The following is a 26,368-nucleotide window of genomic DNA, read 5'->3' on the forward strand; positions in this document are numbered from 1 at the left end:
TTTTTAACAGCTGATAATCACCACAAGAACCCAAACTCTCCATTTCCCTGCATGTAGTGCAGACTAGGGAAGAGGACTGCACAAAATGAGGGGAAAAAAATCAAGCTCCTTAAAATCCAGGGAGTTTTCCCGATAATCACCTCAAGAACCAAATCACAATGACACTTTCATTGGCCAGAAGAGCCAGCTGCAACTCAGCAAAAGGGCACAAGGAAAACAGGTAAGAAATTGAAAAATCCTCCCTTTACCCTCCTGGACATCAGAGAGATCCTTAATTAATATTTTATTAGTGTGTTAAACATGGCTGGAGAACTCTGGAGAACAGGAAGATGGAATTATGCTTGGGAATGTAAAACTGTTAAGCAGATCAAAATGGCCTTATTAAATCAGTCTGCATGCAAGAGAATCAAGATAGAGGAGGAGAATATTGTGCATAGGTGGCACAGGCAAGGAGAAGCATCAGCCAGAGCACAGGTTACTTTACCTTGATGGGCTTGAATTTCGGGTAGGACCTTTTCTATGACTGCTAATGCTTTTCTATGGTAATCTGCTTGTGCTTCTAATAACTGAGAACAGAAGCCACATTTTAAAAACAAAAAGAGCATTAGCTTCTGATGAGCACATAAGACAAGACTAAAGGTTTAGCACACAAAATGCCATCTCTGGGAGCCCAGTGTGTGTGCCCAGCCGTGCTGCAGCAGAGCCCGTGCAGCACTCACCGTCACAAAGCAGCGCGCGTACTCGCCCTCCTTGGACACGAAGCTGTACATGTCTGCAGCCAGCTGGTCCTTTGGGAAACAGGCAAAGCAGGACAGCACAGTTACCCATCTCACACTGGACAGACGGATTCATCGCGTTTGTCTGGCCTGCAGGAAGTTTGAACTAAGAAGCTGTAATGCGCCTGCTCTGATCCGAGCGTTCTTCAAGCAAAATGATTTCAGGATCTTAACTTTTCAGAATCTTAACTTTTCAGAATCTTAACTTTTCAGAATCTTAGCTCTGGTTTGTGCAGCAAAGCAGTTGCCCCCCTCAGTCAAGGACATATTGCCATTCGGTCCAGTTGTTTATAGCACTCAAAGACAAGCACTAATAAAAATGGTTTCAGTTCTCAGTACTCAATGGAGCGTTTGCTGTTGAGAAGTGAAAATGAATGTGAGCTGCTCAGAGGTGTCACAGGTCCTGGGATGGCCCAGCTTCAATTTCCTCCAGGTGCCTCCTTCTGCACAGCTGCCCCATGGCTTGGAGCTCCCAGACACCCTGAGCATTCACTCATGGCCAGGACACAACCAGCTCAGACTGAAACTGAAAATAATGTCCAATACCCAACTTAGAAACACCCTGGCTGGAGTTCCTCATTGAACTAAAGCAATCCAGAGATCAGCTGGCATGAAAATGCCCCCAGGACAGGCACTGTCACAGCCACATGATTTGCAGCTGCACAACTGGGCAATCCCATGGGAGCTGTGGAAGGGACACTCGTCCTGTCCTTACCTTGCACTGCTCTACTTTATTTCCAGCTTCATCCATCTCTTCCTTAAGAGACTCTATTTTTGAAGGATGCACTTGGAAATTGGTTCCTGAAGTCTTGTGGGCTTGGTTGTATCTGGGGAAGAAAAGTTTCATTCTGTGAGACTCAGTATTCAACATGAATCTGCATTTATGGCTCCCTTGGAGTTGGTTTCTCTCAACAGGAAACAATCCCCACAGTTCCAGAGGTTTTCCAACAGAACCAAAAGGTTCCAAACACACCATTCATGACACGCTGACACAATCCACCAGCAGCCATAGAAATCACCAGGGATCCTGTGTGTGCCCCACAACATGGGTGTAGAACATGCTGAAAATGGCTCCACCAGTTCTCAGGGCAGTGGAAAACCATTCAAAGGCACTCAGGGGTGAGGGAACGAGCCAGGAGCCTCCCAACGAGATGGCTCCAAACAGGGCTGTGAAAGCACTGGCTGTGGTTACACAGAGAGGTTCCTGCTCCCTCTTTGAGCTGAGAACTTCCGTGGTTCCTTATTGAAGTTAAACACTTGCATGAACTGGAAACTGGATGAGTTTCCAACATTTTTCCAATTGTATACAGGCGTGTAAGAACTCTGAAATCTTCATTCTGTTTGGATCTAGCAGTCATGGATCCTCTTCTGGTGTAGCTTAAATGTAACTTTGTCTTTTTTCACCTATTGCCAGCTCACAGCAGCATTTCAGGAGCAAGCACCAGAGCAGAGCAGGTGCCACGAGATGCCAACAAGGAGCTCACATGGACACAAAAGCACCCAGTAACTAAAATGCTCTCCTACCTTCCCCTGGCAGAATCCCAGTCCAGCACCAGCTTTGCAAGCTGCTTCCTCTGCTTCTGAATGTTTGGGATCTCTGTCTGAAATGAGAATTAGGGGCTTACACTCAATTTTAAATTGTGCACTGTAACAAGTTACATGGTGTAGGCTTCACACCCGCTTTCCACCACTAACACAGGGCTCCATAAAGCAGTTTTTTAATACCAGCCCTGAGATAAACCCCTTTTGCTCAGTTTATGCATCAGTCCAGACGTGCTCCTCCTCTCAGGCTGAGCTGTCTCACCTCTGTCAGCAGGCACAGGGGGTCTATAACTTCTCTCTCAATCTGTACTTCATGCTGGGAGAGCTCCATTGCCAGTTTGTTCTCTGCATCCCCACAGGTATCCAGCATTTTCCTGTAGGAATTACAGAAACTGTCATGGCAGTCACCACTGACTGAAGAAGGAGTGAAGGCAGAGCAGAGCTTTGGAAAGCTCTGTGCTGTAGAAAGCAAAGCATCCCTTCGTGGCCTGAACCCAACTGCTCTGTGCTCTCTTGGAGAAATCTGGGACAGGCAAGTGGTGTTATTAAACCTTTTTCTTCTGAATTCCTGAGCCATGACAACACTTTGGAGGCTTTCAGACACCCAGGTGATTACAGCACCCTGAGGGCACAGAAGTCAGTATTTCTTTCCAAGCCCATCCTTGCATCTCAGAGATGCAAGATAAATTGCTCAGTGCAGTATTTCATTTTCTCCTAAGCCCCTTTAATGGGAAGGTCTTAACACCCTAATTCCCAGCAATCCCATCCCCAGCAGTCTCAGGCTCCAAACCCATGGCCTGACCTTCATTTTATGCTTGTTATAAGGAAAACCCCTATTCTACAAGATTTTTATCCAGGTTTAGATCTCCTGCAGTGGCTCAGAAATATGTTCTCAAAGGTTTCTGAGGTCATTCTACACTGTCTCCATAAGAATTCCCACCAGCAAAGGAAAACCCACTTGGCTCCAGGAATTCAGCACAGGGAGCTTCATTTGTTTCAGCCACTTTCCTGTAAATTGCAAATGACCACTTTGCCAGGATAGATAAATTTGGGCTACTTTGAACTAGGAGCCATTAATGCAAATTGACATTATTTTAAGTCATCAAGTCAAACCTGCAGAACGCAGTTTAAAATAAAAATGCACTTTAATTGTAGGATACACAACATTTTAAACTTCCAATGGAGATGATAATTCTACTAACCCAGAAGGAAAAAAAAGCCATTTTAAAAGCTTTTATGACAGCAGAGCATCAGAATCCTCTGGAATGCAATTCAGCCTAAAACTTGTCCCCAAATCATTCCAGAAAAACTGCTTGCTCACAGTTTCTCCCTTTGGATTAGAGAAAGAATCTAGAAATATTCAGTTTTATTAGACTGAAACCAGCCTTTGTGCACCAGAGGCTCTGATTAGAGCCCTGCAGGCAATAAGATGTCAGGCAGCAAGTCAGGAAAGAAAGGCAAACACTTACCCCAGCAGAGTTTCATCACTCAGCTGGATGGATCCTTCCTGCATGTTCTGAGCCAGAGCTGTTAGAGGAAGTTTTTTCTGTGGAACAGAAGGAACAGTGCTTTAGTGCTGCTCACTCTTTCCAGCCTCCCCAGCACATCTCCTCTCAGGTCCTGCTCCTCTTCCATATGGTTTCTATTACACAGACAGCTCATTCTTGGACTCCAGGAAAATGCCAAGTCACAAAAAGTTTTGAGCCCCAAGTTTCCTGTTCTCAGACACTTTGAAAAGTGCTTTTTTCTCAGTTTTAGCTGGAATGACTGGCCCAAAGGTATCTCAACCACTGCCAAGGAGAGATAAACAGCTTCAAGCAGAGATTTAAGCACCCAGCTTGTCACCCTTCTCTCCTGCTCCCAGGTCTCTGTTACTCAATAAAAGTGTGAATGTGAATTCTTTCTGGCTCTGATGCTTACAGAAAAGCTCCCTACAGCTTTGCTAAGGAGGGCACAATCAAACGTGTACAGAAAGGCATTTGCAGCCAGCTGCAGGGGTCCAAGGGCACCTCCAGACCTGAGAGCTGGGTCAGAGCTGCACATTGTCCCCCCCAGCTGGGCCAGGAGAGCCCTGGCACCCAGCAGGGACCAGAAGGGTCCTGGCACTGCTGAGCTGCTCCCAGCCTGTGCTGGGACGGGGCTGCTCTGGGGTGGCACCGGGGTGGCACTGGGGTGGCACTGCAGTGTCACTGGGGGTGGCACTGGAGTGTCACTGCAGTGTCACTGGGGGTGGCACCGGAGTGGCACTGGGGTGTCACTGGGGTGGCACAGGAGTGTCACTGCAGTGTTACTGGGGCTTCGCTGGGATGTCACTGGGGTTTCACTGAAGTTTCACTGGTGTTTCATTGAGATGTCACTGGAATGTCACTGGGGTTTCACTGGGGTTTCACTGGGATGTCACTGGTGTTCCACTGAAGTTTCACTGGAATGTCACTGGGGTTTCACTGGGGTGTCACTGAAGTTTCACTGAGGTTTCACTGAAGTTTCACTGCAATGTCACTGCGGTGTCACTAGGGTGTCACTGGGGTTTCACTGGGGTGTCACTGAAGTTTCACTGAGGTTTCACTGAAGTAATGTCACTGGGGTGTCACTGGTCTTTCCCTGGTGTTTCACTAGATTTCACCAGTGCCAGCAGCCAGCTGCTCTGGCAGAGCTGTGCTGCCCTGGGCTGCCCTGGCAGGGCAGCAGGGTGGCAGCCAGCCGTACTCACGTGTCTCTTGTCGGGGTCAGTGCCATGCTGGCCCTGCAGACAGGCAATCAGCCTCTTCTGGGCCAGGTGGCACACGGACCTCACAGCGTCCAGGCGCCTCTCGATCTGCTCGGCCAGCCAGAGGGGAGGAAGAGAAAACAACACAAAAACCAGAAGTTATTTCCCTGGCCTCAGCAGAAAACATTCCCCCTGTACCACACGCCGCTCTGGGCTGCAGATTTCTCAAATTCTCCGGCTTACAAGAAGTGCAGCTGATTAGCAGAAGTGCCTGACAGCAAAAATGCTTGGGGGGAAACTGAAATTGGATTTCTCTTCAGTGGTACAGAAATTCAGTCAGAGCTCACGGCACTGGAAAGTGGGAAAGGGAAAAAGCATTGTCTTGCTTGGCATCTCTGCAAAAGGGAATCAGGGTGGCACTTGGCATCTGAGATGAATGGCACGTGCAGGTATGTAAGACACTAATTTAGAGAGGAAACCGTGGGAAAAGTCCTAATTTTCACAGTGACCTTGTGAAGTAGGTGCTGAGGACACATCTGACAGCTCCTTCCCACTGTACACACCTGCACTCCAAGCTCCTCCTGCGTGTCCTTCCCTGGCTGTTAAACACAAGGACAAAGCTCCCACACGCTGAGCAAAACAGAATTTCCAGGGAGACACTACTGAGATTCAAATGGGATATGGAATGAAAAAATAGGAGTCAAAGCCCAAACAAGAGTTCTGTTTATCAGCATCGAGTTCAAACATGGCTTAATGCACAGCCTGTGAATAGGACAAATATATACATGATAAACTGTTCTTTTAAGGGATTTTAAGCAAGGAATTTGGACTATTTTATTTCAAAGAACACCAAAAACAAACGAAGTGATGAGCAGTGGGACAGAACGGCTCATGGCACTGGGCTCTCTGTGCACAGCACCCAAAGAATGCTGTTTATCTGCATTTTGATGACTCACCAAGAATAACAGGAGGCCCTTTGGAATGGATTCTATTTAAAAAGCAAGGGGAAAAAAAAAAGTAGATTTCATCTGTAGAAATAATCTGAACAGAATCCAGTTTTTGATACAGCTCTAAAATCACTTTTATTCTATTTTCAGGAGGGCAAAATGAACCCAAGTTGAAGTGCTCAAAACAATCAGTAAAAATCTGTTAGGGTAGAAAAAGCTGCAGAGAAACTGCCCAGAGATTGCTCTGAGAGCACAAGGCTCTGCCTTTTATCTACAGAGCATGGAGCAACAAATTCAAAACTAAGCCCAGGTGGGAAAAGTCCATGAGGAGATCAACAAGGTAGAGGAGAACAAGCAGGTATTCTTTGTGCTCTATTGATGCAGCCAAGATTATTCACTTGTGTTATCTTCAAAATGCAATCCTGGAATGGTTTGGGGTGGAAGGAACCCTAAAGCCCACCCAGTGCCACCCCTGCCATGGCAGGGACACCTCCCCCTGTCCCACGCTGCTCCAAGCCCCCTCCAGCCTGGCCTGGGCACTGCCAGGGGCAGCCACAGCTGCTCTGGGCACCTGTGCCAGGGCCTGCCACCCTGCCAGGGAGCAAACACCACCACCACACTCTAAGCCATCCTCTAGTTACAGAAGAATTCACTTTTGCAAGGTCAGGCAGTTAAAACTCCTAAGACTGAGCAGGTTTTTCCCGCGCCTGGAGCACGGTGACACCTGGAGCACGGTGACACCTGGAGCACGGTGACACCTGGAGCATGGTGACACCTGGAGCCAAGGCACCTCTGAGAGCCTGGCAGACCCCAGGGCAGGCCTGGCTGGGGCTCCTTGCAAAGGCTTGGAGCACACACATTCCCAAGGCTCTTTCCAGGCCCCTGAACTGCAGAGAGGGCAGATGAGTGACAGGAGGAACGCGACCCCACAACTTCAGAGTGCACCCTCTCCTCTCTGATCTGCTTTCTAGTGCAGAGATGTCAAGAACACCACAAAGGACATAAATTTCCTTCAAGCCACCTCTGAACTGACAGTGTGACCCACAGCCACGCTGTCTGTCCCCTCAGGCCATCCCCAGAGCACAGAACATCACACAATTGCTTTATTATCTGCCACAGGGCCGTGCCAGAAAGCAGGGCTATTGTAAAGGCCTTTGAGCACTGAATTATAGCCCTTGTCTTCAGATGAAACACACTGAACAGACACTTGAAGTGGAGCACAACCCTTCAGAAAACAGAACAAAAAAAAGCTGTAACAATCCTGTGGCAAAGCTTGGGCTAAATATAAAAAAGCCCAACTGTGAAGCGTGTTTGTGAAGTGAGCAGCACCATGTTTCCAAACTCGTGGGTTAGATAAGAACCTCCTGCCCCTGCTCAAGCCCCCAAGAGCAAACAAACAAGTGAGTAAATTCTTCCACTTGGGTGTAGCCAGGCTGCTCGGGGCCTGGGAAAGCCTTGCTTGCAAAATTTTTTTGGCAACAAGCAGCAGAGCTTTTGGCTTTCACTTCTTGTTACTATTCTGCAGCTAAGCAAGAAACCAGCTGGGCCCTCTCAGGCTACCAAGGTGTTTAACATCCTTTGTGCCACTGAGCTGCACACCTCCTCAGAAGCTGAGAACACAACTGTCAAGCTGGGAAGATTATTTTTAGTTTGTATAAAGCAACCCCCTGAAAAGGGGGTGAAATGTTTCAGGTCACCATTACACTGGCACAGGTTGCCCAGAGCAGCTGTGGCTGCCCCTGCATCCCTGGCAGTGCCCAAGGCCAGGCTGGACAGGGCTTGGGGCAGCCTGGCACAGTGGAAGGTGTCCCTGCCATGGCAGGGGTGGCACTGGATGGGCTTCAAGGTCCTCTCCACCCCAAAGCAGTCTGGGATTCTGCAATTCCGTCTATTTGTGCTGAATTCATGTCTGAGGGCTGGCACAGGAACCTGGAGAGCTCTGAAGCAGAGGCACTTCCAGCTGCCTGACCCCCCTGCCCAGCTGCAGGCCCCGAGCTCAGGCAGGCTGAGGAGCTCTGGAAGGAACCAGAAACGAGCACCACACTCGACCCCAGCAGCAGCCAGCCTGACTGATCAGCCCTCCCTGATTTGTGTTCCTTTCACAAAGCCTTCACGGAGAAACCAGAGGAACACAACTATGTGGGACAAGTCTGCAGGCAAATCTGCTCCACGGAATCAGTCACCCTCGTTAATGTGACAGTTGCAGCTTAAATTCCACCGTGAAAGTCGTGTTTGATGAGATGATAAATCTGCACAAAGATGACAAGTCTGCAAACAAATGGATGTCAGCGTGACAAATCTGAGAACAAGTACCACAGCTAAACAAGAAGCATTTGTACACTCACTCAAAGCAGTAACAGACTTCATTAGTGAGCAGTTGGAATGATTTTTGTGCCACTTCTCTTAAGGCCCAGCTGATCTGTCCAGGTGAAAGCAGCGAGGGCAGAAACCAGCCGTGCCCAGCAGGGTGTCTTCATCCTCCCCAGCCAGACTGGCACGTCACCAGCACCAATAATTCCTGGGCTCAGCAGGCCTGCTCATCTCACTGAGAGCAGGAATGGTTCCTCCTCCACTCCACCAAGCCATGGGAATGTCAGAAATAACTGAGATTTTCTACTCAAAATGTACCCGTTTTTTTCAAATGCTGAAAAATCCAGCGTTCCATCCCTGACACGTGCAGTATTTCTCCCCACACCAGGTTCTCCACAAACCTCAGAAGGCTCACACATCACAGCATTAAAAAAAACACACACGAAGCATGCCACAATACCTGCAACAGGTCTTCACTGAGTACCTCTGTTCTCTCAGCCCTGAGGAAGGAAAAAAGACATTGTCAGACAATTGGCATGTTCAGGGTCACAGACTGCCTCAACAATTCCCACAAAACCTGCTCAGTTCCAAGTTATGAGTGCCACTGCTGCAAACAGCACCACGTTCACCTGTCCCAGGGAGTGGGGAACCCTGGCACCCCTGGAGTGCCCAGCCTGCAGCACAAATCCACTGCCCCAAGCTCCAAATGGTGCTTCCAGCTGCACGTGGAGTAACCCAAAGCCAACGGAGCCAATGCACCTGGGTGTAAAGGAACACAAAGCCAGCAGGGGAGCCAGCATCAGCTCTGTGAATTCAACTGCAGAATTCATCCCTCAAGCACTGGGGATGGCAGCCTGAAGCTTCCCTTGGCCCCACACACACAGCCTTCACCAAAAACCTCCCACCACCTCATCCTGCTGAGCTCCCAGCACCAAACCAGAGGCTTTGGTGCCTGACAAGCTCAGCAGAGGTGAATGTATTCCCAGGAAAGGCTGCCTTCCTCAGCAAACCCCTGACTGCTTCCACACTCAGCCACGCTGCTGTCCCTGCACACACCTCCACAGCCTACACAAACTTCACATTGTCAGTGCTGACACAGGTTTATTTGTTGTTGGCACTTGGGCTCTAACAGTGATTGAGTCTCTCTCTGCCAGGCCTATAAAATAAAGATAAATTCAGTTCCCCTGATCTCTCCTCTCTGCTGCTCACCGCTACTACACATCTACAGCAGGGAGCACTTGGAGGGACTCCAGGACACTCTTCCTGTTCTGAGAGTTTCCCCTGCTGCTGCCAGAGTCCCTCAGCCACCCCAGGCTTTATCAGACCCTGCAATCTGTCAAATAACCCACTGCAAAGCCAGGCACACACAGCAAGCTCGTGTTCCTGACCAGCCCTCAGCAGCTGAACGTGCCAAAAGCCTCCAAGGACAAGATTCCTCCAGGTTTGGGTTGGTGCTTTTAAAGCATTTATTTGACTTCAATTTTACAGCACATTATCTGCTTCAACTAGTTGTGAACCGTAAGGTGTTTAATAACTGAATGCCAGAATGAAGTAAAAGCTCAAAACCTGGGCCAGACTCAGACAAAAGCAGCTGAAATACTCTGACAGCACTGCAATATTTATTTGTTGAGGAAAACACAGACAAGATTGATAAACTTTTCTCCCACCCAAACAGAAATATTTCTTCTGACGGAAATTACATCCTGTTAGAGAGCAATTATTTATACTTATTATTTATATATATATATTTTTTATCCATGCATAACCCACTGTGCTGCAACCACAACTTTAATTCAAACCCCCTCAAACATTAGAATAGAGCTTCCACACAACTTTAGGGTAATACAGAGTTTGATCTCTCCTTCCCTTCCTTTTCCCCAGGATATTCTACCCACTGCAGTGAATGGGGCTCAGTAGTGTGCCAGCAGAAGTTTGCTCCCAGTTTAAGTGTGCCCACCCACACACTGTGGATCACTTTGTGAAAGTGTACAACAATGGTACTTCTTTTTCTCAAACGGCTTCTGCAGGACCCAAAGCCCCGTGGGGCAGTGCAGGTCCCCTCCCTGGGGATGCTGTCCCCAGCCCTGGTGGCAGCAGGAGCCTGGCCAGGCCAGGCAGAGCCAGAACAGCCCCTGGTGATGATGTCAGGTCGGAAGTGCAGCGAGGGAAGACCTCACCCTTCCTGCAGGCCCACATTCCACCTTTAATAAGGAAGCCAAGAAAGAGCCACTAAATAATGTTGTTTTTCAGTGATCACAACCATGAAAGAGAAAACTCAGCCCTGTGATAGCAGCACAGCCCATCTCCTCTCTGCACAGGGGAAAGCAGCAAACCATCAAAGGGACCTGGCTCCCTTGGAATTAACCTCTGTCTCCCTGGAATTCACCTCTGTCTCCCTTGGAATTAACCTCTGTCTCCCTGGAATTACAGGTATGACCAGTCTGAAGTTTCCATCCAACTGCAGCTTTGAGGGATGCTAATTCCTTCTGCCAGATAATCAGGGAAGCAGCAAACTTCTAAAAAAGAACAGAGTTTCGTTTTCACTGTTAAACTTCTGTCCTCAGCCCTTGTTAGGGCTTATTTGCACCTTATCTAACTGAAGCAGTGAAGAAATCCTTCTGGAATCAAGAACTGGAAGCCTGAGCTGCAGAGTGCTCCCAAGGGCTTCCCCAAGCCCAGCAGTGCTGCTCACTGGCCACCAGCCTGGCCACCCTGCCCTGGGACACCCTGAGCCCAGCCCAGGCCAGGCTGCAGCAGCCTGGGCTGCTCACACCCCCAGAGCTGAACTCCAGTCCAAACAGCTGAACCTGCCTTGCAGAGCCATTAGTAATGGGTAATTAGCCCTGCCCAGCCCCTCCCACCATGGGATGGCCCTGCAGGAGCTGTCCCTGTGCCTTGGGGGACAGGATCCACAGGGAAAGGGGCACCTGCCCGGCCCAGAGCCTCCCACAGCTCTGGTGACACAGGTGGCAGCCCCAGAGGTGGTGCTGGCACATGGGACAGAGCAGGGCATGGGCAGCACCCTGGCAATGCTGGATTGGGCACACAGGGCTGGCACCCCACCTACAGCAACAGCACTGGCCTCAGCTGCCCAAATCCCAAATATCTGCCCTGCAGAATGGAGCTGCTCCCCTGGGAAAGGAACTTCTGGAGCTGAGGCTGCTCTGCTACACCACAGGAACCCTGGCATGAATGACTGCTGCTGAGGTCTTAAGCCCAGCAGTGCCTTTTAAAAGACTGATTGTAAAAAACACAACAGAACAACCATTTGTTACGGCTGTGATAATCCTCTTAATGACAGAAGGGGATAAAACTACTGAACCCTCTGAAATCAGTATTTGACAGGCAGCACAGCCTGCGCAGAGCCCCCTGCGCTGCCCCTCTCCTGCAGGGATGCAAAAACCTGACAGGAAGAGCTGCCCCTCGGGCACAGCAGCTCGCCCAGGTCACCCTCGGGGCACACAGCCTCCCTGGCACAGCTCCGGGCTGGCAGAGGCAGCGAAGGGCAGGGCAGCACAGCACAGCACAGCACAGCACAGCACAGCACAGCGCAGCACAGCACAGCACAGCACAGCACAGCTGCAGCCAGAACCCTGAGCAGAGCCAGCCTCGCCCCCCATGATGCCAGCGCACTGAGGAACTGTCATTTGTAACAAAACTGTCGGTTCTCCAGGCAAATTGTCTTTTCAAGACAGTGAATACTTAGCAAGAAACAGGATATGGAACAGAAGTGCTGGTGCCGTTTCCTATTTGTGGGTGGCATGGCTTTAACTCACTGCAAGCAAAAACCCAATTGGTTTTTCAGGGAAAGACTGTATCTTTTTATTCTAGACATGTTAATCACAATACTTTGGGTGCTGTGACATTTTAAAAATGCATTCCATGTGCCCCTAATTGAACTCCTGTCAGAGTGCTTTATGGTATAATGCTTCTAATTCCCTTTACTTTTTCCTTTCTTTCTGACCTAGCCTGAAGCCCAGCCAAGCCACGGGGCTCTGCTGCAGCTCAAAGCCTGGCTCAGCCCAGGCAGGGTGGGCAGAACAGCCCCCAGCCCACAGGTTAAAAACTGATCCCCTCAGTCATTTTTCCCCAAAATGACTTGGTCATTTTGCAGCCCCTTCACACTTCCAGGCCCAAAGTCTTCTGTGTACATCTGGAAAGAGCAGATGGGAATTCCTGAGACAAAAGTGTCTATCTTCCGTCGGGAAAGAATTTACATTTCCATGTAGATCTTCATCTAAAGAGTATCTGAGAGCCCCCTGGTCCTGCCCATCACTGGGGCATCAGTTCTGAAGCAGGGCTGATCTCCAAGGCAGGTGAAAGCTACAGAACCACTGCAAGAGACTTTTTACAGGGGATGGGGGAATCTCTCTGTCAGAGGGCAGGGATAGATGGGACACAGGAAGGAATTCCTCCCTGGCAGGGTGGGCAGCCCTGGCACAGGGTGCCCAGAGCAGCTGTGGCTGCCCCTGGATCCCTGGCAGTGCCCAGACCAGGCTGCACAGGGCTTGGGGCACCCTGGGACAGTGGAAGGTGTCCCTGCCATGGCAGGGGTGGCACTGGATGGAATTTAGGGTCCCTTCCAACCCAAACCATTCCAGGATTCTGTGAAATGCACGCTCCTGAAAGGCTGACCAGGAAGGAACGAGAGCTAACCTGACACATGAGCCATAAAACCCTGGCCAGTGCCAGCAGAACAAGTGACTCAGTTGAAATGTCACCCTGGAAACAAACCCTGACTCACCCAGCTGGGCGGGGGCCCTGGCAGAGGTGATGCCATGGCAGGGCAGGGACAAGTCCTCAACCCTGGAAAGGTTTCAGTGGAAGCAAGGAGACATCCACCCCAAACTGGAGACACAATTAGAGCCAGCCTTCCCTGCTGGGTGGTTTTCCCCAAACAAAGGCTGTGTTTGTTACCAGCTCAGCCGCTGGTGAGGTAACACCGAGCACCTTGGCGGGCTGGCAGCACATCCTGCCTGCTTTCCACATACAATAGGCAGCACTTGCTGCCAGGAAAAATGAAAGAATCAGCAGCTCTGCTCCAAAACAAGGAACCCAGAATTAGATGACAATTTCCCTATAAAAAGGTTTGCTTTTCTAACACTCACCAAGACAAACTCCACGGAAAATACAACTCCGAGGTGTTTCAGGACCACCAGCTCACTCCTGCCTGTTTGACCTTAGGCTAATTTTCAATGGAAACCAGCATGACCCAAGGTAAACATCAATATTCTGAAGTGGCTTTCAAATGTTCAAAAATAACTCCGAGAACACTGTCAGGTGCTAGTCACCACTCACTTTCAGTATTAGTATTTAGGGAACACCACAACCAGCCATCAGCACGACTTTTAGTTTGCCTCCTATTCTCATTTTTCACACAAATTAAAAATGTAAGCTTCCGTGCATGTATTAAAATTGATTTAATTGCAAATCTGGTGACCACGGATGTGTCAGTGACGCAGAAATCCCACCAAAGGCTGCTGCTCTGGAGCTCACCCCCAGCTGCAACTCCAGTGCTTCCAGTCCTTTAGGAGTGCTTTAAAAATGGTGCATCACCTCCAAAACATTCCAGTGATCCAAACACCTCCGAGCTGCACAACTACACCTCAGGGAGTGGATAAAGAAAGATTTCTGCTGCTTTGCCTCCCTTCTTTATGATCTCTGCTGAGCTCCCCCATCAAACTGTGCCTGGTCGCTCTCCAAGCTCAGCTTTGATCGGTTCCACCTGAGCCCTGCGAGGCAGAGCAGGCTGCAGGGAGACAGATAATCATCCTGGCAGGACAGCAGAGTGCTCCTGAGCAGGGCAGGGAAGCCCAGCACAGGCTCTGCACAGGAGGGGACTGGAATTCCTGCCTCGTGAAATGGATCCAAGGCTGGGCTCCGCGGCCAGGCAGTAAATTTAGCCCTGGAGAACAACCACAGCTCAAGCCAAGTCCTATTTTCAGGCCCCTCTCAAGGCCGTGCACAGCTCCTCCTTGTAAAACACACGCTGAGTGGTTTTAAAGTCACACCTTGAGAGCTCCGCTGAACCCGGAGCAGCTCCAGTCCAGCAAAGCTGGGCTGATCACTTGGAGCCACAGCACTGCAAATCTGGGATGAATTTAAGCTGAACTTTCTACAGGCAAAAACACAAGTGTGGTCTAAAAGTAGAAGCCCATTTACAGCAGTTTTGTCCGAGGGAAGGAAGCGATGTTTCGGTGAGCAGCCTGATGAGTCCAACAGCTTGTAAACTTCTGGGTACAAACACAAATTTACAACTCGGTGCTTCCAACCACCTGCTATCCCAGCAAACCAAACACTGACTGCTGACCTCCTATTTCACACCTGGGACAAAGTATTAAAGCTCTCCCCCATATTCTTTTTGACTTTGAAAAACTCCAAACCTCTGTCAGGCAAATAACAACGTGACTTCTTTTAAAAAGTGCCTTTGACTGGTGAAACTATGAATAGCTTCTGAAGGAGAGGCAAAGTGCTGCTGCAGGGGATTAACATTCTAACTGCTAAAATCCAGCAGTGCTCTCATGTTTTGCTCCCCAAAGAAAAGAGGAAAGAAAAAAGTCCTATGACAAGCTGCCATAAATTAGCGACCAAAAACCCCAGAGAATCTGAGACAAACTTTTTAAAGTTTCTGGTGTAGCTTATCAAATGATGATGTATTTCCTATGCTTTGCTTTTTCCCCCCTTAAGTACTACAATCTACATTTCTTACGCTATACTTTACTACAGAACTTGAGCTTTCCAAGCATGTCAGTTTATTAACATAATTTATTTTAAAAAAAGGTACACAAACACACTCCACACCACGTCTTGGTAACTGCTTTTAATATTTAACTGCCAGGTATTTATTTACATTTAAAAGTTTATTCTCACACAAGGTCTCTCTAGCAAGCAACAACCTCTTACTTATGCAGAATCATTTATGTAAAATCAGCCGGGTACAGTTCTGCTATAGGACACAGTCCAGCAGAAAGCAACCTAAATAATTCCTGAATTGTTATTCCTGAATGTCAGGTGTCATTTTACAACCCCTGCGTGCCAACAAAACACTAGGTGCTGCCAGAACAGAGATTCCTGTGCTTTGGGCCACTGCAGCAGCTCCAGGTGAAATTTAACCTGGGCACCAGGAGCAAGAAATGATCCTGCAGCAGCTGGGGCAGCACCTGGCCAGGGCTCACCTGGGCCCTGCAGGCACCCAGGTGTGTGCCAGGGCAAGGGCAGGGCACGGAGCAAGGCTGGACTGCCCCTCCATCCTCCCTGGGCCCTGCCCGAAGCACTGCCCCTTCCCAAGGTCAGCTCTAGGTCCTTGAAGCCCCCCTGCAGCAGCTCAGGCTGCAATCACACCAGTAACACACACACACTGCTTCCCAGTAACACACACACTGTTAACACACACACTGCCTCCCAGTAACACACACACACTGCCTCCCTCCCAGTAACACACACACACTGCTTCCCAGTAACACACACACTGTTAACACACACACTGCCTCCCAGTAACACACACACACTGCCCCTCCCACACACACACTGCCTCCACACACACACACTGCCTCCCAGTAACACACACACACTGCCTCCCAGTAACACACACACTGCCTCCCAGTTACACACACACTGCCTCCCAGTTACCCTGGCCCTGCACGGGCTGGGGAAGCAGCACCAGGACAGGCTGCACAGGGACAGGGAAATCTGTCCCTTTCAGCAACAGCAGCCACTTAAGATCAGCTTAAACTGATAATGGAATTGCACCCTGGGGCCCACATGTCATTCCCAGGAGGTGACAACAGCTGGCAGGGCTGCTGACACCAGGGGCTGTGGCCTCCTGCTCCTCTCCCTGGCCCGGCAGGAGCATCCCCACTTCAGTAGCTCCAGGGACGGCCTGGCTGGGAGAAAAGGCATTTCCCACTCAGAGGCCAGAGGTGTGAGCTCCAGGGACTGGGAACAAAGGGAAAGGCAGCTGGAATCAGGCTGGCAGGGCTCTGGGCACCCAGGCAGGTCTGAGCAGGGCTATTGGTAACAGGAGGGCTCAGGGACTGGTAACACAGCTCAGGGATTGACTGATTGATTGATTGATTGATTGATTAACAGGAGGGCTCAGGGACTGGTAACAGGGCTCAGGGACTGGTAACAGGAGGGCTCAGGGATTGACTGATTGATTGATTGATTAACAGGAGGGCTCAGGGATTCCCCCTGTGCCTTGGCAGCACGTTTGAGCGAGTGCAGCCCCCTTGCCAAACCACCTGCTGACATGAGAGCTCCTCCACATGTGAAAAGGGAATTTTAAAAACTACCAAAACACCCTCCAACACCTCCTGAACTTCACAACAGATCCTGATTGCCACTGCAGCCATGAGACAGGTGGATTAGCACTGACTCAAGACGTTTTTAGTGATTCATGATTTCTTCTCCCAGAAGTCTTGCATTGTCAGTTGCTGGAAAGGACTCCAAGAAGCAGCACTTGCCTTTTCCACAGACAAGCTTTTTACAGGACAGACATGTCTGAATAGGAAAAAAATGCACGACAGGAATGAACAAAATTCACTGAACTGCTGAAAAAAACCCTGGGCGTTTTTTGCGTGTTTGGTTCCTTTTTTTTAAACTTTGACAAGACAAGGGGGATGGCTTCATGCTGACAACAAATAGGTTTAGATTAGATATTAAAAAGTAAGTTCTTCCCTGGGAAGGGGGTGAGGCCCTGGCACTGGGCACCCAGAGATTCAATGGCTCCAGTCTTGCATAAGTGTCAAAAAACTCCAGTCCAGAAATTATTATTTCACCAAAGGTAACACTGCTCTTTTTTAATGTATTGCCCAGACTGATCTATTTTAAGTTTGGGGATTCACAAAACTGGCAAGAGAAAGCCTTGGAGAAGGAACCAAAGTGAATCAACACCAGAAGCAAAACAAGGAAATGCAGAAAAGGCAGAACAATGAAGCAGGAATAGAAAGTCAGGCTGCAAAAAGGAGCTGGAAGCATTGCAATAACATAGAAAGGCTGCAAGGGAATTCGGGATCTGAAGTTCTACAAAGTCAGCTGGGGACAAACCAGGCACTCTTCCCTATGGCCACGATTTCACAACGGAGCCTTTGCGCTGATTTCCTGAGCGCGCCGTGATTAACAATTAATGCTGAGCCCTTGATTGTGTTTCTGCAGGAGGAGCCAGGCATCCCCGGGATCCCGGGCTGGCCACGGCCCCTGCTCTGCTCTTGGCTCCTGTTTGGCTCCTGTTTGCTGCCTTCCCGTTGCCAGGACACAGCACAGCCAGAGCCAGGAGTGCCCGACACCATTCCCACCCTGCTCCTCCAGCTCCAGCTGAAACTCAGCCCCAGCGGTTCTGAGGAAATCAGGAGCCTCACGCTCATCAAAGTTTATGATCCTGCACTTCCACACACGCCTGGACCTGCTGGTACAAAAGCAGGATTACTTTAGCTTGCTGTTCTGTCCTCCAAAGCCCAGCAGCTCAGAACGCTTAATCTGTGTGTGAAATCACTCTGCAGCAAGGCACAGCAGCTCACTGCTCAACCCCAACAGAAGCTGCAAGCTCAGCTCACACATTGATTCCTCTGTGTGAGAATATCAGGGTTTTATCAGCTTTATTTCCTACAGAAAATAGAATTTTTAATCTGGGGATTGATGTTCCCTAACAACTGCTTGATATTTATATGTGAGGAGTCCACATTTGAGCAACTGCTGTATTTCCCACAGCCATATCCCAGCTGTGACTTTTCCAAGTGCCTGCAGGACAATTCATCTTCTAAAAACCAGCCCACCTTTGAAATTAACTTTCCTGTCACTGGCTGAAGTAGCTTTCTTAGCTTTAAACACGGAGGATGTGTTACCTGGGTGTACAACACCATTTTCAGCTCTCACCAGTGACCGACCTTGTCTGTGCAATATTCAGCTGTACAAGCTGCTACTTATCCTTTAATTGATTTTAAATTTCACCCTGAAGCATCATTGGGATCCTGAGAAACCAGCGAGGTTATGTATACAAAAAACTCAGAGCAGCAATGTGGAGCACAGGACAATTTGTAAGAGAGAAGGAAAATCTCCTCCTCTGTTGATCCCCAAAGGCCATTTGGCCATTCTGCAGCGCTGGCCCTTCGATTCACTGCTTGCATCCCTCCAGGATGTCCCTGGCACTCTGCAGTGCGATGAACTCCAGCAGACAACAATCCCTGTCCAGGAAAAGAGGCTCCACCTCAGCCAGAGGAGCTCTTGTGACCTCACCCAGCTGGCCCGGGCTCGAGGAGCTGTTTCCTGGCGAGAAGGAGAAGCTGCACAAGTACCCCGACTGTCCTGTGGATCAGCCATGGAATAGCAGCTTCCAGCTCCAAGGTTCTAAGGCTACTTGGTTCCTAAGGAATACATTTCAATCAAAACCACAGAATCCTGGAAGGGTTTGGGTTGGAAGAGACCGAGTTTAGCCTTGCAGACTGGTACCTACACCAGCCAATCAGCCTGAAAAATGAGGAATCCAGTACACAATCCATCCAAATCACTTGGTGTTTAATGGGTGTTCAATCAAACTGCCAAGGCTTCAGATCAGAGCTGTGCATGGCCAACTGCTGCCTCACACAGTGCTGTGGGCTGGAGGCTCTCCTAAATGCTGAACATTGGAGCTACTTCATTTAAGTTACAATTCCTTTCTTCCCAGAAACTGTGCAGAGTATTAGAAAACATTTCTAACACACAGACACTATTTATTTAACTCCTTCCTAGAAAGATCTTGTTATTTGGCATCTCATCATTGCTAATACAATGACCTCTAACAAGCAGCTCTGGCCACAGATCCATTATCATAACCTTAAAATAACATGCAAGTGTCTAAGAAATACATTTGCCTTCGTCAATTCCAAGTGTATCCCATTACAGCATCAGGCTGAAACAGACTCTTACATCACTCCTGGCTATTTCAGCAGATCAAATCATGACTATTTCAAGATTTTGACTCTGGGCATAACCTGATACCGAAATTATTCACTCTGAAGAACCCCCATCAGACCAAGTCAGAATCAAGGAATCATCCACGATGGGAATGACTTTGTTTATATGAATAAATATCAGGAGGAAAAGAGGCAGCTCCTGTGCCTTCAGCTGAGCCACTGCCACTAAAGCAGACCCAGGTGCACTTTTCCCTCCCCATCCTTATGTCAGACACCAAACCCTGCACCCTGGATGCTCCTAACCCTGGATAACTCCTAACAATATCCCTCCCCACTGCCCCAGCCAGGAATGGTGACCCAGGCTCTGTGACAGGGCACAGTGTGCCAGCTTTGGCACTTCAAACCCTCCTGGAGCCACCTGGGAGTCACCTGCACAGAAAGAGGACCCTTTATTCTTCGCTTCAAGGCACTGGCAGACCAGGCTTTCTGGAGACAGAGAAACCTTTATCCCTTTATCCCCACACCACCCTGACCCTGGCAGAACAGGGAGCCCGAGCTGATGCAGCAGAGCAGATCCCACGGTGTCTGTCTGGATTGTGAATATTTTATCAGCCCTCTCATCTGTGTCATCAAGCAGCAGCTTGAACAGAGCCAAAGGAGAAGAGGACACGCATGCAAGAAGGCAATTAATGCTACCCAAATCCCCCAGCTTGGAATCTTTTTAATTTCTTTTTCTGCAACAAAAATCTCAAGTATTTTACCCACTGCCCACTCAGCACCTGACACACAAGTCAGACACAAAGTTATATAGTTACTTTTTCTTTTCACCAACAGGTTTTAGCTGGTTCCTACTGGAATTCACAACAATTTACTGTTCAAGTAAACAAAATTTAGTTTGTTGTTTAGTTCTCTCTGGGAAAGAGAAGCTTTGGGGTGACCTAATTGTGGCCTTCCAGCACCTGAGAGAGCTGATGAGAAAGACAGGGAGAGACTGCTCACAAGGGCCTGGAGTGCCAGGCCAAGGGGGAATGGCTTCCCCAGCTTAGGTGGGACACTGAACACCTGGTGCTGTCAGATGCCACCAGGCAGAAACCACCCCTGGCTCAGAGCTGGGAGCACCCAGGTGGGAAATGCCACCCACGGGATCCCTGGGCATCACACCCTGCCCACGTCATGCCTCTGGACCTGGGCAAGGCATTCCCAGGTTTCATGTGGTCTGGAAGCAGATCACAAGCGATGAGGCTTTCAAACTGAGGGCTGAGCAACTACTTACTCATTGATTTAAAACCTGCTGCTGCCCTTGTAAGGGCACCAGAAAGAAGTTTCTTAAAAACACAGCGTAATTTCTGAAGTGTCTGATCTTCAGGATTCCTCATGACCTGGGCTTCAAACATGAGATCATCTTGGCCCATGAGGAATTACAGGATCCTGATAAACTCACTGCTTTTACAAAACCTAAAGGAAACACCAGAACTAAGCCAGAATACATTGCTCTCTTCCCCATTCCCAGCCAGAACCTCTGGTGCTAGCAGGGCTCCAGCACAGCAATCCAGCAGCTCACCAGAGCAGCAGCTCAGCCTCACGGGTCTCCCCAGCTGCCAGGCCCTCCACTGAGCCAGAGCACTGCAATAAACTCACCACGAAGTCCTCACCTTCAGTACATCCACGTGATTTTTCCTTTGCCTTCAGCAATCTGCTCTGAAGAGGACATTAATCAATGAGAACAACAGACATGCTGACAAAATTCAATCCAGACCACAGCTCTAACATCCACTTCTGGAATGATTTCTACAACCTGTGTCCACGACTGTGATAATACAGTCCCAAACCCCCCACTGGTGCCAAGCCTCACCACAAGCAGCAGCCCCAAACTGAACACAGAATAGCTGCTTTTCTATAATTGGAACTTTGTCCTGGTAGGAAAACCCAACTCCCAAGCTGCACAAGCCATTACATTGTGTCACAGGTCCCCACAGGGCGCAGGAAACAGATAAATGCTCTGATACCGAGACTGTTGAGCCTGCTGGGGTAACTGAGCTCTTTCCCTGCTCCCACCCTGCATGGAACTCCACTTGGCTGAGTTCTGTGCCTGTGCAGAGCCCCAGTGCAGCTCCTGCCGTGCTCCCTGTCCCACAGCCCCAGATGTTCATTCCAGCTGTGATCCCTGGGCTGGCATTCCCCACCAGTGCCTGACCTGCAGCCCCAAACCCTGCCCCTGCATCCCCCTAATTAAATCCACTCAGACTCCTTTAAACCCATCATTGGATTCAGCTGCCATCCAGAAAGACCTAATGCAATTTCCTAATTAGAGACCTGGAACTTCATTTGGAGATAAACAGGAAATGCTTAAGATAACGATTATAAACACTGAAATGAGATTTTTCTTTTCATGAGCACTCCGATGGAGACAAATGCCAACCTGCAAACTCCCTGTAAATATGAAATATTTCAACCCTGTTTACCACTTCTTCAAAGATCTCTGCCAAACACAACAAGCAGTGCAAGTAAATAACACTCAGCAGATTTAACTTCTATTAAAGGATGTTTGGGTGAGCCAGAAATTTTCAAGTACTGGGGTCACATTCAATTTTTCCCCCCAACCAAAAACCAGAAAAACATTAAAGAAGACGTTCTTTGATATTAAGTGGCACTGTAGGGTTAATGTTATACTGATGGAAGGATTGAGAGAGATGGATGCACTCTTGTTTTACCACTCTGGACACCTGAAAAAGCAAGTTTCAAAGTACTGTCAACACAACATGAAGAAGCAGAACAACTTTCCTTAAGTAATAACAGGCAGAGCAATTCTAGGAAAGACAAGAATCAGCAGATAATGCTTTAACAGGAAAAAAAAAAAGGAATAATTTGGACCATCCATATTTTCCACAAAGTATTACTAGAAATTATTGCTTTCCAGCAGGTTTTCCATGTACAGATAAATGTAGGCAGCTCCTCCTTGTACAGTATTTCAGTAACAGGCATTTTAACACAACCTGCTTTAATCTAATAATTATGTTACAACTCCAGTTCCAACTCAAGACTCGACCATTGCCAAGGGGCTTGAAGAAACACTAAATATAGTTCAGCACAGTAACTTTGATGCAGGACATGCGCTATTAAAAGCCACGTTCCAAAAGCCCTGGTGAGTCACAGCAATGCCATGAGTACAGGGCCTGGAAAAACCTATTTGTACACAAGGAGTTGTATTTGAGCAGTGGGAAACGAGCACAGAAGCCGCAGTAAGTCAGCCTCTTGCACAAAACCAGAGCCTTCTGAGGCACTCCTGGGCTCTTCCAGATTTCTAATTAGTCAGAGCTGCCTGGCCCTGGTTTAAATTACTGCCAGAGCCGTGGGGCAGATCGAGTATCTCTCCCAGCAAAGGCAGCAAGGAAATCCACCTGTCTGCTCTGGGGTGACTTCACCAGAGCCAAACCTCCCCAGCAGTTGTCTGGGATCATTTCTAATCAGAATGGTACTCAGGGATTGCACCTAAAGGATGAAGAAAGAACCTGATGGAAGCAGCAGCAGTCGCTCCCCAGGGGCTGGAAGCCAAACTCGTGGAGATTGTCACAGCCTGAAATGTCATTAATTACCTGGGCTCTGTAAGCAAACAGCACATCCAGACCTCTCCATGGGCTCATTCCTCATGGAAATTACTCAGCTATGTAGTTCAAATGCTTATTAGTGTATCAGTGCAAAGCTTTGATGACAATAGCTCTGAACATTTATTTTCATTAGGGATGATGCAGCTATAAAGGAGAATATTCCCAAGCTTCTAATCAAATCTGTCTCCTTTGTAATTTACAAAAGAGTACAGAAACCAAGACAAGCCCTCGTAGCTACGTGAAGGATTACTTTGCTGACATCAAACATAATATAATTTAAATTTCTGAGCCTAACACTCAGGTGCTCTGCTGCAGTGAGGATCTGCTCAGGAAGCATCCCCAAGGGAAGGAACAACCTCACCTCCTCAACCCTGTGAGACAGCATATCCTAAACCAGCCCTCAATGCTCTGTGCCCAGGCCAAGCACACCAGCTGCTCCCAGGGCATACAAGCCCTGGGCCTCCACAGAGATAAAGATTCAGAGGAATTAGGAGAGAAATCCCATGAAAAGCAATCCCAGCACGTGGCCTCTAACAAATCACAGGCCACCTGAAATTCATGAAGCTCAGAATTAAAATTACTCCTTTCTTCTCCACTCCCTCCCCAGCTAATTTTTTCAGGCTAACTGAACTTCCCAGCTGTTTGCAGCTGGATTCAGGCTGTAGCTCAAGATAAAGTCAGCTCTGAGCTGGTTCCTCTGGGTGATCAGCCCTGTGCCCAAGATGCCACTTCATGGCAATGCATTCATTCAGCCCATGTGGAAGTGGTGCTTGCCCAGCAAGCCCTGCCTCTGCTCACCTGCAGCTCCCAGCCCTGCTTCCTGGGAGTTATCCTGACTGGATGTGAGAGCCTGGGGGATGCCACGAGCACCAACACACACCAGGGCTCCCAGTTCACTCCTCCAGCTAAGCCTGCCCTGAGATCACCTTGTGATGCCACCTCCAGTGCCAGGCTGTGCCAAGTCACCCTGCCAAGCTCTGATGTTTCACATTTGAGGTTTCCCAAGGCTTGCGCTGCTCCCCTCAGCAGCACTGACAACAAATCTGTCCAATATATGAAATATAAAGTCCTCAGCAGCAGATTGAACACTCAAGGCAGCCAAGAACATCCATGAGATAATTGCTGCAAAATATTTAACACATCTATTAATTATTGTGGAATCCTGTTCCACTGAGCTAATCCCCTCTTTAATTAGTTTCCTACATGTATTTCATAACTCCATATAATTCCATCTGTGGACTCACAGGCTTCTCATAAATGCCATTCCTCAGCTTTGATGGAGCTCTTGCCCATCCTTTCTCATTTCCCATATCAAGGTGTTACTTCCCTGATGCCAGGTCTGGTATTTGGGGTGCAAGGCCCAGGATGGCACCCCTGGAAGCTGGCTGGAAGAGGGGCAGTGTCATTCCTCCCTGCACTCAGACAGCACCTTGTGGAGTTTTATCTTTTTTTTTGTCAGGGTTGGGATTAAATGTGTGAGATGGTATTTTTTGCTCGGATTCAGAAGTTTATTCGTTTTTATCTTATAGCTTCACAATCCATGAGTTTTATAGTACTGTACTGTAATAAACTAAAAAAATGAAGCTGCATTTTTTTTTTCCTCTATAAGGTTTTTAAGGATAAACTATTTGCCTTTATTAAGGCAACAGCCCCAGGGTGCCCAGCCCTGCTGACCTCAGGGCAGCGTGGCTGCTCTCCCACAGCCCAGGAAGCTCTGAGGGAGGGAAAAGCAGAGCAGGAGGAGACAGCCCATCCAAACACAGCCCCAGGAGCTGCAGCAGGCAGGCAGGGATCAGCCCCAGGGGATGGACCCCTCACTCAGACCCCAAACACCCCCCAGCACTGCTTCTCCTGGCAGCAGCCCCTTCCCTGCAGGGCTGCCCATGGTGCAGGGCCCTGAGCACTGAGCCACCACCTCTGCAGCACTCACACACCCACAGGATCCTCCTGATCCATCCCAGTGTAAAAAACCAAAAAAGAGTTCACCAGCTCAACAGAACATAACAAACTCAACAGAACATGCACTGCTGCCTGTGGGACTCTGCTGAGTGTCTCTCATGTCCTCCATGAGCCCTGCAGTGCTTCTCAAACCAATCTGAAAGCCTCAGCCCTGATACCTGGAAGTGAAACCTGTTAAAAGCCGTCCCTGCTACGGGATTTTACTCTGGGAAATAAAATAAGGCCCTGGCGACCACAGGAATGCTTGACTAGCACATGAAATGTGAGCAGCAGGTGAGCAATACGAAACAGTCACCACGAACGAACACCAAACCTGCAAAACCAAACGGCTCGGTGTCATTTACACAGCTTTTCATGAAAACCAATGCCAGCAGCGTCAGCATTCCCGGAGAGCAGGCTCCCCCAGCCCTGCGTGCCCGGGGCAGCCCGGGTCCGTGGCACTGCCCAGACACCACACCCAGCACCCCGCTGGTGCCCGGGCAAAGGTCAGTGCCAGCTCCCCACCCAGGGCTCCAGCCTGCCCCGCATTCCTCCGGGGAGCACAAAGCACCCCGAGCTCTTCGTCCTGCCCGGTACAGCCCGGATTGCTCCACATTCCAGCCGGGATTTGGAGCTGTGGGGCTGGCACACGCAAACAGGGAATGCCAGCAATCCCCCCCCGACAACATCAAAAATCCTTTGAGTCATATGAAATGGGAACGAGAGGATGAGGCTGCTTGGGAAGTTGTTCTCTCTTTGATAGCAAAACAAACCTATTAAAAATCTCCTCCTTGGGCTTTATGAGCTGGCACACCTGGCCTGGGCTGTGTGGGCTCCAAGGAAAACAAACACCCCGTGGAGGGAGTTCTTGGAAAGGAGAACACCAAGACATAAACTCAGATAATAACTTTATACTGTCAGGACCAGTACAGACTTTCAATTTATATCCTCAACAGGAGAACTGATTTTCAAATGAAATCTTTACTAAAAGCAGAAGGAAGTTTCTGCGTTGATTTCTGCTAGAGAAGCAGTGTGTGACATTGGTGAAATTTGCATGTTGAGCTCGGGGACAGCTGCTGCTGCAGGGCACTTCCCTGTCTGGGAACAGATTTGTTGCTACCCAGTTAAAAACCTCCCAGAGTCCGACAGCTGGGAACTGCTGGCAACTGCAGCTACAGAGCTCCTTGAGCTTTGCTAAAACCGAGTCCTGGGGAGGCGAGCGAGGTCCGGGAGAGGCGCTCGGAGCGTTCTCCGACGGGAGAGAAAGGAGAAACGGCGCGAACACGCCGAGAGGAACGGCGGCAGAAAGGAAGCGAAAGCCGCCAGGGCGCAGACCGGCAGCGCCCGGTGCAAACGGCCCGGGAGCGCCTCGGGACCCCCGAGGGAGAGCCCCGCGGACCCCCGGGATCCCGGCGTGGCTGCGACCCCCGGGCGGGCGAGGCAGAGCCTTCACCCCCTCCACCCCCGCGGCCCGCCGCTCCCCCGAGGCTTCGTCCCCGACCGGCCCCGCGGGGCCGAGGCTGCGGAGCCCCCGCGCCCGGCCCGGCCCGGCGCCCACCTGCCCACGGTCTGGTTGGCCAGCTGCTTCATGCGGTTGAACTGCTTCTTCATGGCGGCGGCCGCTGCCCCGGGCTGCCCGGGCCCCGCCGCTCTGCCC

The 26,368-nt window shown here is 49.5% G+C and overlaps 1 protein-coding gene across 3 annotated transcripts in view; it reads right to left on the bottom strand.

Annotated features, from left to right (window-relative positions):
• ARHGAP17 (Rho GTPase activating protein 17) overlaps nucleotides 1-26,362 on the bottom strand; it is a 34,759-nt gene extending 8,397 nt beyond the window's left edge. For 2 of the 3 annotated variants that reach the window (XM_041490275.1, XM_041490273.1), the window contains exons 1-9: nucleotides 26,270-26,362; nucleotides 8,743-8,782; nucleotides 5,029-5,133; nucleotides 3,788-3,864; nucleotides 2,581-2,692; nucleotides 2,301-2,377; nucleotides 1,492-1,603; nucleotides 720-788; nucleotides 485-566 (exon numbers count right to left, since the gene is read on the bottom strand). In XM_041490275.1, coding sequence (XP_041346209.1) covers nucleotides 485-566; nucleotides 720-788; nucleotides 1,492-1,603; nucleotides 2,301-2,377; nucleotides 2,581-2,692; nucleotides 3,788-3,864; nucleotides 5,029-5,133; nucleotides 8,743-8,782; nucleotides 26,270-26,322 — 727 coding nt within the window. In that variant the 5' untranslated portion in view covers nucleotides 26,323-26,362. Of the gene's footprint in view, nucleotides 1-484; nucleotides 567-719; nucleotides 789-1,491; nucleotides 1,604-2,300; nucleotides 2,378-2,580; nucleotides 2,693-3,787; nucleotides 3,865-5,024; nucleotides 5,134-8,742; nucleotides 8,783-26,269 lie in introns of those variants that run through there. The other variant, XM_041490276.1, reaches the window with a different exon arrangement.
• Between the last annotated feature and the right edge of the window lie 6 nt (nucleotides 26,363-26,368).

This window comes from Pyrgilauda ruficollis, unplaced genomic scaffold (assembly GCF_017590135.1).
Source record: "Pyrgilauda ruficollis isolate IOZ18807 unplaced genomic scaffold, ASM1759013v1 scaffold122, whole genome shotgun sequence".
NCBI classification, from domain to species: domain Eukaryota; kingdom Metazoa; phylum Chordata; class Aves; order Passeriformes; family Passeridae; genus Pyrgilauda; species Pyrgilauda ruficollis.